The sequence below is a fragment of the Thermobia domestica genome, chromosome 4 (assembly GCF_964235325.1).
Source record: "Thermobia domestica chromosome 4, izTheDome1.hap1.1, whole genome shotgun sequence".
NCBI classification, from domain to species: Eukaryota; Metazoa; Arthropoda; class Insecta; order Zygentoma; family Lepismatidae; genus Thermobia; species Thermobia domestica.
Window position 1 is genome coordinate 22,156,514 of NC_137457.1, and position 16,137 is coordinate 22,172,650.

The 16,137-nt window shown below is 34.8% G+C and overlaps 1 protein-coding gene across 1 annotated transcript; it reads left to right on the forward strand.

The window, feature by feature from the left end:
* The first annotated feature begins 1,390 nt into the window (after positions 1-1,390).
* On the forward strand, positions 1,391-14,492 carry LOC145683757 (uncharacterized). The gene is made up of 2 exons (XM_081755314.1): positions 1,391-1,480; positions 9,903-14,492. The coding sequence occupies exon 2, from the start codon at positions 9,946-9,948 to the stop codon at positions 11,770-11,772; it is 1,827 nt and encodes a 608-aa protein (XP_081611440.1). The 5' UTR covers positions 1,391-1,480; positions 9,903-9,945; the 3' UTR covers positions 11,773-14,492.
* The last annotated feature ends 1,645 nt before the right edge of the window (positions 14,493-16,137 follow it).

Sequence of the window (16,137 nt, forward strand, 5' to 3'; positions counted from 1 at the left end):
AAAATGCCTGGAAAATTACAAGAGCTATGTGGAAAAGTAGTGTAAATGTTATTGACTTTGTGCAATACATTGCTTTCTTTATCTGTACTCGATTTCTTTTTTTATTAACGAACGGAACTTACTTTCCGAACTAACTTCGTATATATATACATATGTGCAGAGGACCAAGCGAAGAGTGAAAGAAAGTAGCAAAACAAATTTGTGAAAACACCTTTGTACTTTAACCGCTCGCTTTATTGTTGTGAAAACAAGCAACTTTGAATTGTTTCAATTTAATGGGCAGACAGAAATCTGAATGGGCAGAAAGAAATTTGAATATGAATTTCGGGATTTTGTCCACGATACTGGAATCTGTGAATATAATGAATGTCATACGTGTCTAATGCCTATTACGTGTGCTACCTATCTGTTTTTGAATGACTCCGATATGTTCATTATATATATATATATATATATATATATATATATATATATATATATATATATATATATATATATATATATATATATATATATATATATATGTATATGTATGTGTGTGTGTGTGTGTGTGTGTGTGTGTGTGTGTACAAAACCGGTTGTTAAAATATTAGAATACGTATCACCTTTAAGCATTTCATACTGCTTCAATATGAAGTTATGTCTCCTCAAATCTTTCTTTCTTTGTGTATTGGTATCTCATTTCGCAATTGATCTTAATTTAAATTTTGTTTCTGATTGTATATTCAACAAAGATAAAATCACTTGATAAATATCTGAACCCGGTGAATAGAATCGTTCATTGAAATGTTTATGAAATGTTTTCGCCTCATTCGTCGTCCGAGGAGCTACTGAGGATTCTTAAGCCCATATTCTAGGTGGAAACAAATAAAACGAAGCAAACAATTATGATGACATTCTCAATGGTATTATTATTATTATTATTATTATTATTATTATTATTATTATTATTATTATTATTATTATTATTATTATTATATAGTAGGCATACTACCCACTACTAGCCAAGGACGAAAATCTTAGCTTTTTCATTTGCAAATAGAAACTTTTGTCCAACATGACTTAGCTCATCTCTTTCTCAGCAGCCTCTGTAAAATTTCTCGAACTAGTGTTTTTTTTTTTTTTTTTTTTTTTTTGTAATACAGTACATAGCTTCTCTACACTTCTTCATATCCTTATGTGTTAATTCCTCTGCATTTTCCAAATTAGACTTGTCAATAAAGTCACACACTTATACAAACATGACAAAAGAGAAAATATTTTTCATCTGACAACATTGCTTAATACTTCTGTGCGTAATCCTGTACATTATGACAGCTTGTCAACAGCTTATCAGATAGAACTGATAAAACCGGAAAAGTGTGCGCAAGCTCATTGCAGTCCTGAGCGGCAATCGCAGCGTAGCCATCTTGACCAGTCCGAGCCTGGTGGGAAGGAAAGAGAGAGCTGTAAAGAGGGAATTTTACGTTTTGTTTTATGGGTAAGAAAATATAATTCAACGAATATTATTAGAAATTAACGTACTGAATTTGCTAACAATAGAGTCTCCTTTATTACTCTTCGTGAATGGTGGTGCAATATTAATGTTCTAAATGTACACTCATGTCCAAAATTATTGTCGCATGCCTATAAATATGTTATTGTAGGAATAGAATTTGATAACGGATTCGCCCGATATTTTTTATGATGTTGGTATGTGTATAATTGGCAAAGACATGTATGTGGCAATTTTCATGTCAAAAGAGCAGTAAATAAGAATAATAAAATGAAAATAAAACTTTCTTGTCCATTTAGCAACATTTTGGTTTACTCATTCTAATTTTCGTATTTATAATTCTTTTCCTATGAAATTTACCACAAATATACATTTCCCGATTACACATAGTATCAGTATTAAAAGTACCCTGCAAAATCATTATCAAATTATATTCTCACAAGAAGACAGTTATAGATATGCGACAATCATTTCGGACATGAGTGTACATGCCCCAACAAAAGAGAAGAATAACGATATAAAGAACACTTTTTACGAAAAAGTAGAACGTATATTGCACCAATTTCCACAATACCATATGAAAACTCTTTTGGGGTATTTCAATATAAAGGTAGGACGAGAGGGTGTTTTCAAACCAACTACAAGGAACGATACCCTGTATAAGAAAAGTAAGGACAACGGCTTTAGATTCGAGAACTTTGCAATGTCTCAAAACTTTATCGTGAAGAGTACAAAATTTCCACATCGTGGCATTCATAAATATATTTAGATAGTACTTGACTTCACTTGACTTTAGTTTAGCGTCCCTTTCAGCAGCGAGGCTATATGAGACGTGGACCTACTGATTAACGTGGAATCCGAACCATATGACCTCCAGCCGGGAATCGAACCCGGGTCTCCCACGCCAAAGGCGCGAACGCTAACCGCTTAGCCACGAGGGAGCTCTAGATAGTACTTGAACATCTCTGGATTGAATAATACATTCAAATTGGTTACGTTTTAGTAAAAATGAAATAAAAATCTTTAAGTTTAACGTCCCACGATTATGCCTGTTAGGCTAAAGGAGACGATGATTAAAGCAAGTGAATGATGATGGAATAATTGGTGGAATGATAAAGTGGGAGGAATGAGGAGTAATCCGAGAAAACCCACTATCCGTTTTAGTAGACAGGAAAAGACAGTCAGGCATAATTGATGTCCGATCGTTCGCAGGAGTTGACTGCGACACTAACTACTACCTGGTAGGAATGATTATAAGAGAAATATTGTAGATTTAAAAAAAAAGACATCTTCAGCATATGAAAACGAAGAAGTTTAGTTTAATTTATAGAAGTTAGAGGAGGATCAATCAAGAAGGGAATACCATTTTGTAATGTTGAATAGATTCTCGGTTTCTTAAAGTTTTTAATGCACTAGTGCTGAGTATACTTAGGTTAAAATTAGGTATAACATCACAATTTCAACAAAAGAAAAATTAGAAAATATCTAGGAACAAACCATGGCTCCAGAAATGTACTAAACTAGCAAAAAAGAGAAAACAAACAAAACTGAAATAACTACAAAATCCGAACGATAGAACCACACAAAATTTCGTTATTATTAGTTGGGGGAACTTCAAAAACTTTTAGAACACAGAAACTTGATTTTTTTTTAAAGCTAAATTATTAAACTTGAAGAAAATAGTAAAAACAAAAATATTCAGGGCATGTATAAAGGCGTCGAAGAATTTAAGAAGGACTGCGTATCCCGATCGTAAATATTACAGAAAGCGGACAGCACAATTCTCACGGATACGTATAAGTATTTTGAATAGATGTAAAGATTTATTTGACAGTTAACTCAAAACACAGTTAATATATTTGCTGAAATTAAAATGGGAAATTAGCAGAATTGCCTATATACAGAACCTGACTGAACAGAAATAAGGTAGGTGCAGGTAAATACGCCATGTTAATTGTGTTGTAGTTTTCATGGCCTTAATTTTGATGAAACACAAAGAACAAGAAAGTGCATTGCAGAGTAGCCTTTTCCGCATGTAGAAAAAATGTGGCAATATGCGATTCACTTCTATTTTGCTACCTAAGGAAAAGAAAAAAGTGTTACAAAGTGGCGTATTTACCAACACGTGCAGGTAATTACGCCAAGTCTAGAATATTACTAGAAACCTGTAATAAATCTTGCAGCTGTTTATATCGTCTGTATTGTACGAATTCAAACATTACTACACAACATGTCTGAAGCAAGAAACAGAATAACCAAAGTGGAAAATAAAGATAAAAAGATAAAAATGTAAAAATGATAATCTCCAAAGTTGAAATGAAGTTCCAAACTGAAAAGTTTCAGTCCATAAGAAGATAAACAAACAGTGTCACTGCACTATGACATAAAAAGAAACTACATCGATATTACATGAAACATGCGGGACAAATGAAAACATCTTTGTCTTCTGCAGTCAGTCCTGCACAAGCCATGGCGTGTTTAACTGCACCACGCTTGGTATTGATTTAGTAGCCATGGAATCACATATACTGAAATTACACTTACAAAACAAAGTATTTCTAGATGGACACGAAATAAGGCGTACATTGCTGTAAACAATCGGCAATGTTCTGAATTAGCACAGTACTAATAACGGATTCTTACCTCTATTGAAATAATAACGTTCTTCCACGGAACCTTCCCAAAGCAAACAACACTGCACGATGTGGCGGTCTCAACGCTGTCTCCTGGAGTACTCGTCAAATCGGACTTGTCCAAGACCATGGCGCATATTGGAGGCGGATTCTAGCGGATTTCGTCAGAAACGTTCTAGTCTGAATACTTAGCGCATTTAGTTACACTGGCTTATATACCTGCAGTTACCTTATAATTTGTTGTAAAGGAATTAAAGAAATACAAATCCCAGAGTGTAGATGAAATTTCTGCTGAGTTAATGTTAGCTCAAGGGGAAAAGCTGTGGAACAAGATACACAAACTCATTCCCCTCATTTTCCCGGGTTCGATTTCCGGTGGGGTCATTCCGTCGAAAAAGTGTAACACGCTTTCTCAGGCCATCCAACCTGAAAGAGGTTTTCCTGGGTTTTCCTCATTCATACCAGGCAAATGCCGGAGTGGTACCTAACTTATAGGTCCCAGGCCGCTCCCTTCCTTCCCCAATCCTTTCTTCCTTCCCTTTCCCCGGATTGTGTGCTCGCCGAGGGACGTCATCCCTCAAATCGTGACGGGCTAAATGGCCTTAGATGCCGAAAGCCCAGAAATCTAAATCCTAAAATCCTAAATCATTCTCCTCATTTGAAACAAGAAGGAATTACCACAAGAATGTAAAGAATCATTGCCCCAATTCACAAGAAGGGCGATAAAACTAATTGTAACAATTAATATTTGTCAACATCCTATAAAATCCTCTCAAACATACTGTTAGCAAAATTGACTCCATATGCAGATGAAATTATTGGATATTATCAATAATGAAAAAGAAATGGAAATACAATACTCTGGTATATCGATTATTTATTGATTTCAGAAAGGCCCACGACTCTGTTAGGAGGGAACCATTGTATAACATTCTTACCGAATTCAGAATACTGGAAAAGGTAGTTAGATTAATTAAGATACGTTTAAATGAATTTAAAAGTAAAGTCCGGGTAGGAAAATTCTTGTTCACTAGTTTTCACGTAGAAAATGGTCTGAAACCAACAGATGTATTCTCCCCATTATTAAATTTTGTTCTAGAATACGTTATACTAAGGGAAATCAAAGATAATTACCAAGGTCAAGAGCTAAATGACACTCACCAACTTATGAATTATGCTGATGAGTAAGTTTGATAGGGGATGATGTGGGAACAATACAAACAAATGCCGAAGTTTTACATTACTTTTGCAGGGATACAGATGTAGAAGTAAATTTAAAGAAAACTAAATACATGGTAGTTCGGCGTGAACAAAATACCGCAAAATATGCATTTGACAAAATATCAAATAATGCTTTCGACGAAGTGGATACTTTCAAACATATAGGATTATTAACAGACCAAACCATAGCCACGAAAAAATTTAATGTTGACTGGAAGCAAGGAATTCGTGTTATTATTCAGAACAGTATCTTTCGTGTTCTCAAACCCTGTCGAAGAATTTGAAGCTTAAAATAAATTAGTTCTATACTCATACTTAAAAGAAAGGAAAAAAAACAACTTTATGGCCTATGGAAGAGGTTCAATGCCACGTTCACAAAAGCTTGCTAGATCCCTCTTAATATTGTCCTCCCATCTGCTGCCCTTACGAGGTCTTCCTAATGGTCGTTTACCGGTTCGTCTTCCAGTTAAGACTTTGAAAGCGTTCCCACTTTCTTCCATCCTGGCTACATGATCTGCCCACCTGAACGTCCCAAACTTGACGTCCCTAACAATATAAATTATATAGTTCCTCGTTATGAGGTTTCCGCTATTCCCCATTCCCGTTTCTCTCGGGTCCAAATATTCGTTTCAGGATCTTGTTCTAAAATACTTTCAGTTTATGTTCTTCCCTCAGAGTAAGCGACCATGTTTCGCAACCATACAGAACAACAGGCATGATTATCGTTTTATATATTTTAAGCTTCAATTCCTCGACATAATTCACGACAACAAGAGATTTTGAACTGAATAATAACACGAACTTCCTGCTTTTAACCGACATTTAATTTCTTCGTGAATATGGTTTTCGTCTGTTAATAATGATACTAGATATTTGAAAGTATTCACTTTATTAAAAGTATTATTCGATATTTTAACGCAACCATCATTTTCGTATTACGATCCGGACGAATTTCCATGTATTTGTTTTCTCTGCATTTACTTCTAAACCCATGTCCCTGCAAGCGTTTAATAAGATCTCTGCATTTCTTTCTATTGTTCTCCTATCATCCCCTATTAAATTTACATCATCAGCACGTGCCATAACCTGGTGAACCCCATTCAACTCTAGGTCCTGGTTGCTATTTTTGATTTTCCTTATAGCGTATTCCAAAACAAAGTTGAATAATAATGGCGACAACGCATTTCCTTGTTTCAGGCCATTCTTGATGTGAAAACTCGTGCACAAAAATTTTCCTACCAGGACTTCACTTTGGGATTCATTTAAATTTAACTTAATTAATCTAATTAGCTTTTTCGGTATTCCAAGTTCTGTAAGAATGTTGTACAATGCTTCTCTCCTAACCGAGTCGTAAGTCTTTCTAAACTCAACAAATAGTTGACGTATTGGGGTATTGTATTCCCACTTCTTTTCGAGTATTTGTCGAATGGTAAATATTTGGCCGATAGTTGATCGATTTCGTCTAAATATATACTGATAATCTCCAATAATTTCATCTGCGTATGGGGTCAATCTTGCTAATAGAATGTTTGAGAGGATCTTATAGGATGTTGACAGAAGAGAAATGTCTCGATAATTATTAGTCAGTTTCATCGCCTTTCATGTGAATTGAAACAATGATTGATTCTTTCCACTCTTGTGGCAATTCTTCTTTTTCCAGATAGCAGAATGAGTATGTATCTTGCTCCACAATTTTTCACCTCCAGCTGAAATTAACTCAACCAGAATTTCGTTTACACCCGGAGATTGTTTCTTTAATTTTTTTATAGCGATTTCTACTTCTATTCGGTTAGGTTCTGGAATATACGGTTCTGCGGTGTGTGTGTCTCCTTTTCTCCACGAACATTAGTTTTTGACTGCGTGTTAAGCAATTCGTCAAAGAAATCATTCCTTCTATTTAAGATGCTATCTGTGTCAGTGAGAACTGCTCCGTCGGCTTTCTTTAATATATAAGCACGAGGTTGATAGCCTTTCTTAAATTCGTTGATCACCTTATCATATCCCGAATGTTTTTATTTTTACTATTATCTTCAAGTTCCTTAATTTTAGCTTTCAGAAAATCTCTTTCTTTGATCTAAAAGTTTTGGAAATTTCCCGCCTGATGTCTACGAAATTCTGTGTAGTTATTTCATTCGGGTTTTGTAGCCAACGTAATTTTACCTGTGTTCTCTTATCCGCTGGTTGAATGCATTCCTGATAGAAGCATGGTTTGTTCCTACTTATTTTCGCGTGTCCTAATTTTTCTTTTACTGAAATTTTAATACTATCTCTAATTTCAATCCAAGTATTCTCAACATAGGTGCACTACGAATCTTCTAAAACCGAGAATGTATTCGAAACTTCAATTTGGTATTCCTCTCTTATCTAATTTCTAATTCTCTCTTCTAATTTTTTTAAACTAAATATCTCCGTTTTCAGACATTGAATATTTCCTTTATTCAAAGATAATCTCTCTCTTATTGTTGTTGCTACCAGGAAGTGATCAGTGTCACAATGAGCTCCTCTAAATGTACGAAAATCAATTATGCTTGATTGTCTTCTTTTATCTAAAACGTGATCAATTTGATTATGTGTTTTTCCGTCTGGTGAGGTCTAGCTATATTTATGAACGTCGTGATGTGGGAATTTTGTACTGTTCACGATAAAGTTTTTGGATGTTGCAAAGTTCACGAGTCTAACACTGTTGTCATTACTTTCCTTATGCAGACTTTCGTTCCCTATAATCGGTTTGAAAATATCCTCTCGTCCTACCTTTGCATTGAAATCCCCTAATAGAATTTTCATATGGCATCGCAGGAGTTGGTCAAATATAAGTTCCACTTCTTCGTAAAAACTGTCTTTTATATCGTAATGCTTATCTTCTGTTGGGGCATGTACATTTACAACAATAATATCACACCACCGACCCTTAAGAGTAATAAAAGAAAGTCTGTCAGTAACAAATTCAACCCGCTTAATTGCTGATATTATTCGTTTGTGAACGAAAAACCCCGTTTCTAATTGGTGATTTTTATTTCCTTCCCCGTGAAAGAACGTAAAATTTCCGCAATTCACACTTCCATTTCCCTCCCACCTAACTTCCTGAACTCCTACTAGGTCCTGTATTTCTCTAACTCATTCGTTACTGATTTTAACACGCCTGTCCTATAAAAACTTCTAATATTCCATGATCCAAATCTCATGTCCATTTTCTTTTGCTGAGGTGGTGCCAAGTTACCAGTCTGGTCCGAGGCTTCTGTGAATGTTTCTGAAGAAGTGCCTTTTTTACTGGATGAGGTTGTTAGCCTCACCCAAACGCCCAAGCTAGAGGACCACTTCTTGTCTTCTGTCTGCGACTGCTTATTCAGTATATTCGCAGCTAACCTCTATATCTAGAGATCTTCTTCTCAATCCGCAACTTGAGGACGCACCATGCCGTGGTTACAGGAACCCATATTAGACAGCTATATCCTATACAATAACGTTAATTAATATTGATTCTCCTAACAAAATTACATACACAACAATAGTAAGTATAGTACTACTCAAAATAATGTGGATTGCACAGAAACTTCCTCGATCTAAATGAATAGATCAACTGATAATTATGCTTGTTGTACTGTGTGGTTAGGAAACATTTTTTTCCCCTCCAGTAAAATTAACTCACTGTCAGCCGGAATTTCGTCTACACCCGGAGATTTGTGTTTGTTTAAGTTCTTTATAGCCATTTCTACTTCTATTCGATTAGGTTCTGGGATATACGGTTCTGCGGTGTGTATTTCCCTTTCTCCACGCACATTAGCTTTTGGCTCCGTGTTAAGCATTTCGTCAAAGAAATCATTCCATCTATTTAAGATGCTATCTCTGTCAGTGAGAACTGTTCCGTCGGCTTACCTTAAGGAAAGAACGAAGACTGAAAGTACATATCTGAAAATAAAATCCTAAGGTGAATATTCGAGCCCAAGACGAATGGGAATAGGGAATGTTGGAAATTTCATAAGGAGGAACTACGTGATTCATACCGTTTACCTAACATTGTTAGGATCATTAAGTGTAGGAAGTCTATGTTGGAAGGTCATGTAGCTTGAACGAAAGATAGTATAATCGCTTTCAAGATTTTAATTGGAAACCCAATTGAAAACAAATTAGGGAGATCTAGATGCAGATGGGAGGACAATATTAAGATAATTATCGCAGAAATATGAATACAAATTAGGAATTAAATCCAGCTGGTTAAGGACAGAAGTCTATAGGGAGCTTTTATGAATGTGACATAGAATTAGTTCGTTAGTTATTCTATACTTTCCAGTCACACCACATCACTTTACATTCTTATTTCCACCACTTTCATCTTTTACTGAGCCCATGTGATTGCCCAGGTTTCACCAGTGTTCATAACTGCTGAACCTTATTATTGTTATTAATACTAAGACAATATACCATACTAATAAAAAAAAATTTGAACCTCACCACTACCTAGGTATTTCGTCTTCCTCTATTCATTTATGTTTTCGAATTCATTTTGTTTGACGTTAATCTAATTTTGTCCTAATCTATTTTTTTTCACTTTACAGGCAAACGTTAATTCACCGTGATTTGTCTTCAAATGATGATACAATGAACCCCTTTCCAAGAGGCGACAAACTGAAATTTCAACCACCAATATGGAGAACCAAAAACAGATTAAGGATATGGTGTATGATTTCATTTATCGTACTCATCAGTATAACTGTTTGCCATAGTAATGATTGTCCTGAAGAGTGTGCTTGTTACGCAAACGATACCGTTATTGTGTGTTCTTCACGTCAATTGAAAACTTTTCCTGAAAATTTTACACAATCAGTGAAAGACCTCGATCTTTCAAATAACCAAATATCTAATTTGGGCCAAAGAATCCAAAAACTTTCACGGCTCGTGAAACTAAACTTATCGAAAAATAAAATACAACATATAGACTTAAATACCTTTCAAGAACTGGAGACATTAGAAGAACTTGATTTATCGCAGAATGAGATAAATTACGTCCATGTTGAGGGCTTTACAGGAAATATAAATCTTCGATATCTGAATCTATCCTCTAACTATCTAAGGGATTTGATTAATCATCATAGTTTAACATCAGAATCTTTGCAAATTTTGGACATAAGTAATTGCAATCTAAATCACTTGAAAAATATATCGCTGTCTGGTTTGCCCTCCCTTCAAAAATTGTTTCTCAGTAACAATGTTTTGTCTAGCGTATCACCTAAAGCTTTGCAGAGTAATGAAGCAATTACTACTGTAGATTTATCTAACAATACAATAGTATCGTTAGATCATAAAATGTTCGAGTTCAACAAAGATCTAAAATACCTAAATTTGTCCGATACCAAAATTCACGAATTTGAAAATTTCACAGCATATGGTTTGGAGATCCTAGATTTAAGCCATTGCGAACTACAATCATTATCCAGCAATTCTCTGGACGATTTACCAAAGTTGAAAGTCTTAAATTTATCATTCAACCCTTTGCAGGTTTTCAATGTCTTAAATTCTCTGTCATTACATTATTTGGACCTCAGCCATTGTGAGTTGTCCACTTTGAACAAAAATGCTTTGTTCAATATGTCAAATCTAAACACTCTCGTGTTATCGTACAACAAACTTGATCAGCTTCAAATGATCAGATCACGAAGTTTAAATGTGTTAATAATGTCACATTGTGAAATTGCAGAATTAGGTGACAGAACATTTGAGATTCCATTTTTGGAAGTAATGGATTTAAGTTACTGTAGAATTACTCACTTGACTAATACCACATTTAGGAATATCGTAAATCTTAAAACATTAAATCTTGTTGGAAATAGACTAACGTCTCTGTCTATTGACATATTTCACTGGAACCCACACTTACGTGAACTGGAACTGGCAGATAATATTTGGAACTGTGACTGTGATTTACAGGATATGCGAAATTTTATTAATTGGTATCAAAATACAAAATATAGAAAACACGAAGTAATGTGTCACGAACCTGAAAACCTTCACGGAAAATATTGGTCAGATGTGTGTCACTTTCAATTTGTGTCTTGGTGGTCGTTCTTTTACGTGCTACTTGGGATTTTAGTTGCAATTTGTTTGGTTATTGGATTTGTGAAAGCGTACATAAAGAGGAAGAAAAACAGAGAACGACAATCACAGCGAGAAAATCAACGTCGACAATGCATGGAGCAGGTGCAGGTAATTGTCAGACATTGCAGAGAGCCGGTTCTTCCGCGCGTCACTTTATCAGATCCTCCAACTTACGAACAAGCCGTACTAATGTCATCCCAAGCAGATATTCACCTAATGAACAACATTATCACTCAAGCAGATTATGTTGACAGAGAAGAACAGGAGGAAGAAGTGATAGAAGATCAAGATAGAGAGGAAGAAGACGAACAGTTGAGACCTGAAAATAGGTGATTTTCCTGTATTGTTTTGTGAATAAAGTGTTGCCAGGCAATTATAAAACGCAGATAAGAATTACGACTGGTGGTACGAAATATTCAAGTGAAGTGCTGCGTGAAGTGTTCAAAATACTGGAATAGTAAAGTTGTTCAAAATAAAAATAAAAAAATCTGTAGGAAGCTGAGTATCGAGAAACTACTCGTAATATGTACATGTAGAATGATAGCTTGTATTCATATGTCAAACTAAGTAAACAAACTTTCTTAGTATTGTGAAGTACGAGCAGCGAATTTTCATTGCATATTTATTGTAAAAGCTTAAAGTTACAGACGATGTTTTCTCGTTTTGTCATGTAGGAAGCGAGATGAAAGGAATTTTATTAAATACGAGAAACATTTTGTGTGCAAAAAAGGAAGGAATAAACAATGTTCTAAGTTTTTTTAGCATGGTTATTCTTTGGAATAAGGTATATGTCTTACAAACTGAGACTATTCTTTATTACTCTAAATAAAAAAGCTATTGTTTTAAGGGGACAGACTACTAAAAATTATATAAAAGCTAACCATTTTTTCTTTTTCCCGTTTTTCGTAAGTGAAAAGAGATATTGACATGTAACTTACCACAATAATAGATAATGTTATTCTACACCTGAAAATACGAATCAAAAGAATTTTCATTGTTGTCATCCATAGAAATTACAATGTGGCCAGAATATGAATTGTCCAAAAATCTAGATTAAGGCAGTGACTAGTAAAATATACTCAACGGTAATTGATGACTTATCATGTTGTCTTCATTACTTATTAACTACATTTTAAATACTATTTGTATTTATTTTGTAATAAACAGTTCAGAATAAATAATTTTGTAATAAACAGTACAAGATAAATACAAATATTATTTAAAAAATAGTTAACAAGGAACCAAGACAACATGATAAGTCATCAATTACTGTTGAGTTCATTTTTCTAGTCGCTGCTTTAACCTAGATTTTTGGGTAATTCATATTATGACCACACTGTAATTTCTATGGATGGTAGCATTAGAAATTCTTCTGATTCGTATTTTCGGGTGTAGAATAACATCATCTATTATTGTGGTAAGTTATATGTCAATATCTCTTTTCACTTATGGAAAACGGGCAAAAGAAAAATTGTTAGCTTTTATATCATTTTTAGTAGTCTGCCCTCTTAAGAATGCCTAATTTTAAAGAAAAAATATCAAAATTAACTTTAATTACTGTTTCCAATAATTAAACCTTGATAAGTACGAATTGTGATAGTACTCCAAATACAAGTGTCAGGCTAAGTCTTCTGAACGCCACCTAGCATTCAGCCCAATAATATATATGGGAGAGTATTATCTTTAAAAATAATAAACGAGGGTTTTAATTGTTTGATATTGCAGATTTCTTCTTCAGGTCTACTTAAAAAGCTGAGATGTTTTGGCTTCAGAGCTGAGGTATTGCAGAAGGGAAAACGGTTTCCTGCCACTGACAATATGACTTCCATACTTCGGACCCGGCACTAATTTCACTATTTCTTGAAATTACTTTTAATATACAGGGTGTTAATGAATTATACCGACAAACTGTAACAGGTGATTCCTCACATCAAAATAAAAGAAAAAAGTTCATATGGACGTATGGCCGAAAGTGCATAGTTTGAGAGGTAGGGCTGTCCAAAAAGCCAATCTTCAAGAGGCCCTATTTCGAATTCGAGAGACTATGGATGGTGGTTTCTTATCAGAGTAAAGGAAGCCACGCATGCGTAATCCAAAAGTGCATATTTCATCAATTGTCAGTAGGTATAGAGGGTATTCCCTACAGGGTGTAGTTTTAAGATATGTTTTCAATTGAGTTTTCATATATACCCTGATTTTAAGAAGAGCCCAAAGGAGGCAGGAGGTAAACCTTGACAACAATGGACATCCAATGCTTCGGAGGGAAGTCAGAAGTGTTAGGAACCGGCAGCTCCATGTTTCTTTGTGTACGGAATAACGTGTGATGATATGTATTTCGTCACGGTATATTTTACGATTTCTTTACTTATAACCGTGAAAGAAAACATCGCACCATGCGTTTTCCCGAGTACGAGAAACCGTGCTGCTGACGCTCCTTAACACTTCCGACATCGCACCAAAGGACTCCGTGTTCACTGCTATCAAGGCTTATCGTTAGGCTACTTTGGATCAATCATAAAGTCAGAGTATATCTCAAAATTGGTTGATGGTATGTCTGGGAATTTCACCCTGTAGGGAATCTGTACACCCATTGAACATTAATGAAATATGCATTTTTGGATTGTGTATCCGTGACTTCCTTTATGCTGATAAGGACCACTATCCACAGTCTCTGGAATTCGAAATAGGACCTCTTGAAATTTGGCTTTTTCGAGATTTTGGACAGTCCTAGCTCTAAACCTATGCACTTTTCGTCATAGATCCATATAGAGTTTTTTCTCTTATTTTGATGTGAGGAATCGCCTCTTCAAGTTTGTCAGTATAGTTCATTAACACCCTGTGTAATTATTGATCACAAAATAAATCACATTTAAGTAGACACCAACAAGAAATCAGCATAATCTAACTACTGAAATTAGTGTTATTAAAACAAAAAGAATTTTCCCCATGTAAATCAATAAGTCGACAAATCAAGCTTCTGAAGGTATTCTACAGTCTGAATGAAAGTGCTAATCCAATATGTATGAAATTATTTTGAAAAAAAAAAACTGTACTTTTTTATAAGTTCTCTAAATAATATTTCTTTTTCGTATTTAACTTTGTGTTTTACTTGCTGCCTTTCTCACTCTTATGGCCCAATAAAATCATACTTACTACAGAAACCATGATCTTCCCCGACTATTCTGAGACTTTGCCATGTGGGTGTATGTGTCACAGGACATAAATTTCTGCCTTAATCATCTTGGGAGAAACGTGGGAGAAAAAAAAACTTGAAAATGGAATACATAAAATAGCCACGAAATAGTATTATATACTACTAGCAGAATACTCGTTCTTCGCACGGAGAGAATACGTTTCATTTTGGATATAAATGTCACCAAAACCGTAGCCAATCAACTTAGAGATCCCAGAAAGTATGAATTCGACATTAGTATCGGTCATTTTCAATTATTTTTACATCTCACCATCTCCTCTTAGGAGTACTAATGAGGGATGAATTTGGATTTAAATGGCATCTGAAGTGTCACTGTTTGTCTCAGTGTCCCCGAAAACTATAGATTCGATATTAATATCCTTCATTTTTTATCATTTTTATATATCTTCCCCTCCCTCTCCCCTAAGTTGCACCCTCAAAGAGAAATTATAAAAACCATTCCAGGCCCGAACCTAATCTGTTTTGAAAATTTGATCGAGATCGGTCTGGTGTTTCAAGAGTTATTAAGTCACAAAGATAGTTATTTTCATTTTTATATATACAGATCAAAAAGAATAACCGGTTTCGCATACGTAGCCACCAGCTTGTTTAAAATGTTACAAAGAATATAGACAGTACAACGTACTATGAAGTATACCGAAACTTTGCAATATAATCCCTGTGCTGTTATGCAATTATAATCACGCTCAAAAATGTATGCTTGCCTGTAAGTATGTAACTTTGCCGTAATTGACCCAGAATCCTTTCACAGTCTAGCTCCAAATTTTATCATCAGATCCTAAAGAAATGTGTATATGAGATCACTGGAAGGGCATTCTCTTTCAAATAAAACAAAAGAAAGTAACAAAATTTGTGCACTTATGTGTGAGCAAACTCAGAACATATATTTAAACGGGTTGAATTGAAAATTTCCTCCCTTCTTGAAGTCGGTTAACAAAAATACAAGGCTCTTAAGAACTCAACAACTTGTCTTTTGTTTACTCTTGTCTAAATTGCTTTTTCTGAAACGCCTGCTAGCGATAGAGAACTGTCTTCTTTATTTATTTTTCTGTAATCAACATAATACTTTCAACTGCTGCTGGCAATATTGCATGGTGGCAGCCATACAATGATACTGTTTCATGAAACAGCAGAAACAAATGCGTTATCCAAGATTGCCACTTGCGTTTCAGTAATAGAGAGAACAAGCTGTTTCCATAACGTTGAAGATACATAGTGGCAATAAAGTTCCCGGATTTTTTTTTTTTTTTTTTTTTTAACCAAAGGAAAGTGAATATCACAGGAACGACAATTGTGCATGTCCGTTGAGTTACTGTAGCAAGTTCAACATACTCTGGCAATCAATCAACCATTGAAGTTTAACAATGCCACATTGCTTTGCAGCAGCTCGGTAATGCTCGGTAAAGTCATAGGAATCAAGTTTCGGGAGTAAACTTTGGAAAATCAGCCACGAAAACTTGTAACTTGTTACGGGATATTTATGA